General features: G+C 43.7%; 1 protein-coding gene across 1 annotated transcript; it reads right to left on the reverse strand.

The window, feature by feature from the left end:
• Positions 1 to 289: 289 nt before the first annotated feature.
• On the reverse strand, positions 290 to 1,243 carry LOC138092305 (olfactory receptor 5B3-like). Its single transcript, XM_068988088.1, has one exon. The coding sequence runs from the start codon at positions 1,238 to 1,240 to the stop codon at positions 290 to 292; it is 951 nt and encodes a 316-aa protein (XP_068844189.1). The 5' UTR covers positions 1,241 to 1,243.
• Positions 1,244 to 2,277: the final 1,034 nt, after the last annotated feature.

Raw genomic sequence — 2,277 nt, forward strand, 5'->3', positions numbered from 1 at the left:
ATTTTATTTTCAAATTTAACATTTAAATTAAATACTAAATTAACAGTTTAGCATTTAACCAAAGAAATAGAAGTCTATTACACACATATGTATATTCTAATACATGAATTAAATATTTTAGTTAAAAAAGCATCCAGGATAAATGAATAGACCAATGTCCTTAATAAGGTTTTAAACTAGTCAGCCACAAGACATCTTAGCCAGTCTTATTCAGGTATTATATTTCTGGACACAGTGTTTCTTTTTTTTTTTTCAGGACAAGAGACCTTTTATTGGTCAGGATATCATTTTACATTGTTGAAATCATAATCCTAGGGACAGTATTACCTACAACAACCTTCATAAATGCACTCTTTATCTCCTTGTTCCTCAGGCTGTAGACCACAGGGTTCAGCAATGGAATGATCATAGCATAGAACACAGAGGCCATTTTGTCCGTGTCCATGGAGTGACTGGAGCTGGGCTGTAAGTACATGAAGATAATCGTTCCATAGAAGATGGATACGGCAGTGAAGTGGGAGGCACAGGTGGATAAAGCCTTCTGGTACCCTGCAGATGAGGGCATCTTTAGGATGGTGATAAATATGAACATATAGGATATCAAGATAACCAGGAGAGCAAAAAAGACATTGAAGCTCACTACACAAACTAGAACCAGTTCACTAACCTGTCTGTCAGAACAAGAGAGAACCATGATGGCTGGAACATCACAGAAAAAGTGATGGACCACACTGAACGTACAGAAAGAGAGACTGAAGGTGTCTCCAGTGTGGATGGAGGCATTCAGGAAACCACAGACATAGGAGCCTGTAGCCAGACCAGCGCACACACTTCGTGTCATGGTGGTGGTGTAGTGTAGGGGTTTACACACGGCTGCATAGCGATCATAGGCCATTGAGGCCAAAAGGTAATTTTCCACAGTGGCAAAGGCGACGAAGAAGAACATCTGAGCAGCACAGGCATCGTAGGAGATGACCTTGTCTCCTGGAATGAATCCAGCCAGGACTGTGGGAGTGGCAGCTGAGGAGTAACAAACGTCCACCAGAGACAGGTTACCGAGGAAAAAGTACATGGGTGCGTGGAGATGCGAGTCCAATAGCGTCAACATGATGATGCCCAAGTTCCCAACCAGAGTGGAGAGGTGGATGAGGGCGAACGTTGTAAAGAGCAGGACTTGTAGCTCTGGGTCCCTGGTTAGGCCCAGGAGAAGGAACTCAGTCACTCCCGTCATGTTCTTCATTGGGAAGAGGGCTGCAAAGCGCTCTGTGGCTGTGAGAAAACGGAAACAGTGACAGATAAAGAAACTTCAGTTGAAAAGCATGCATGCAATATTTCATTACAGTATTATTTTATTACAGTGATAGCTTGCATTTCAATATACTCCAGATAAAGACGCACTTGTCAACAAGACTTAGTCCATTCATTCCATAGAGATTTACATGCTGTTGAATCTGATGGGTCTTCACAGATCATCTCCTCAATTTTTAAAGTGTATGAGTTTGTAAGCTGAGATACAGAAAATTAACTTGATAGGGGCTTCCCCGGCGGCTCAGTGGTACAGTCCACCTGCCAATGCAGGAGACACAGGTTCTGTTCCTGACGTGGGTGGGTCTCACATGCTGCGGGCAGCTAAGCCCATGCACCACAACTACTGAGCCTGTACTCTACGGCCCAGGAGCCAGACGACTGGGCCCATGTGCCGCAGCTCTGCGCCTGTGCACCCTGTGGCCTGGGCTCCCAGCAAGAGAAGCCACGGCAGCAAGAAGCTCATAACCCCTGCTCTCCACAGGCAGAGAGGAGCCCCTGCAGCAGTGAAGACCCAGCACAGCCAAAAGTATAAATATCAAATAAAAACTTTAAAAAAGAAAACTAACTTGCTCACAGCTAGCCCAGAATAAACACATCTGCCAACTCACTCTTTCCCAAGCCGAGTAAAAGCCCATCCTCGCATGTGGTTCCTCTGCAGGAACTTCTGCAGGCACCTTCTATGTTGTCATGCAGTCACCAAGTCGTGTCTGACTCTAAACATATATTAATTATATTCTTTCAAGAACATCGTGTCTTGATAGGATATTGCCTTCATTTAAATTATAATGCACAAGAGGTTGAGTAATCTTGTCTATTTTTAAATGAATGTTAATTAACAAGGCATGCTTTGGACCCAAGGCAATCTCTGAACCCACGTGGAGTGGCTCCCAAAATAATGGTCTTCACTGTGTTTAAATCAAACTGAGTTTAACTCCATTCCTGGTTATTCATTGCCTCCATAGGTCTGAA

This window comes from Capricornis sumatraensis, chromosome 16 (assembly GCF_032405125.1).
Source record: "Capricornis sumatraensis isolate serow.1 chromosome 16, serow.2, whole genome shotgun sequence".
NCBI lineage: Eukaryota > Metazoa > Chordata > Mammalia > Artiodactyla > Bovidae > Capricornis > Capricornis sumatraensis.

What these genes read in the sequence shown, in the direction of transcription:
- LOC138092305 (XM_068988088.1), bottom strand. Translation starts at nt 1,240, where the DNA reads ATGAAGAACATGACGGGAGTGACTGAGTTCCTTCTCCTGGGCCTAACC.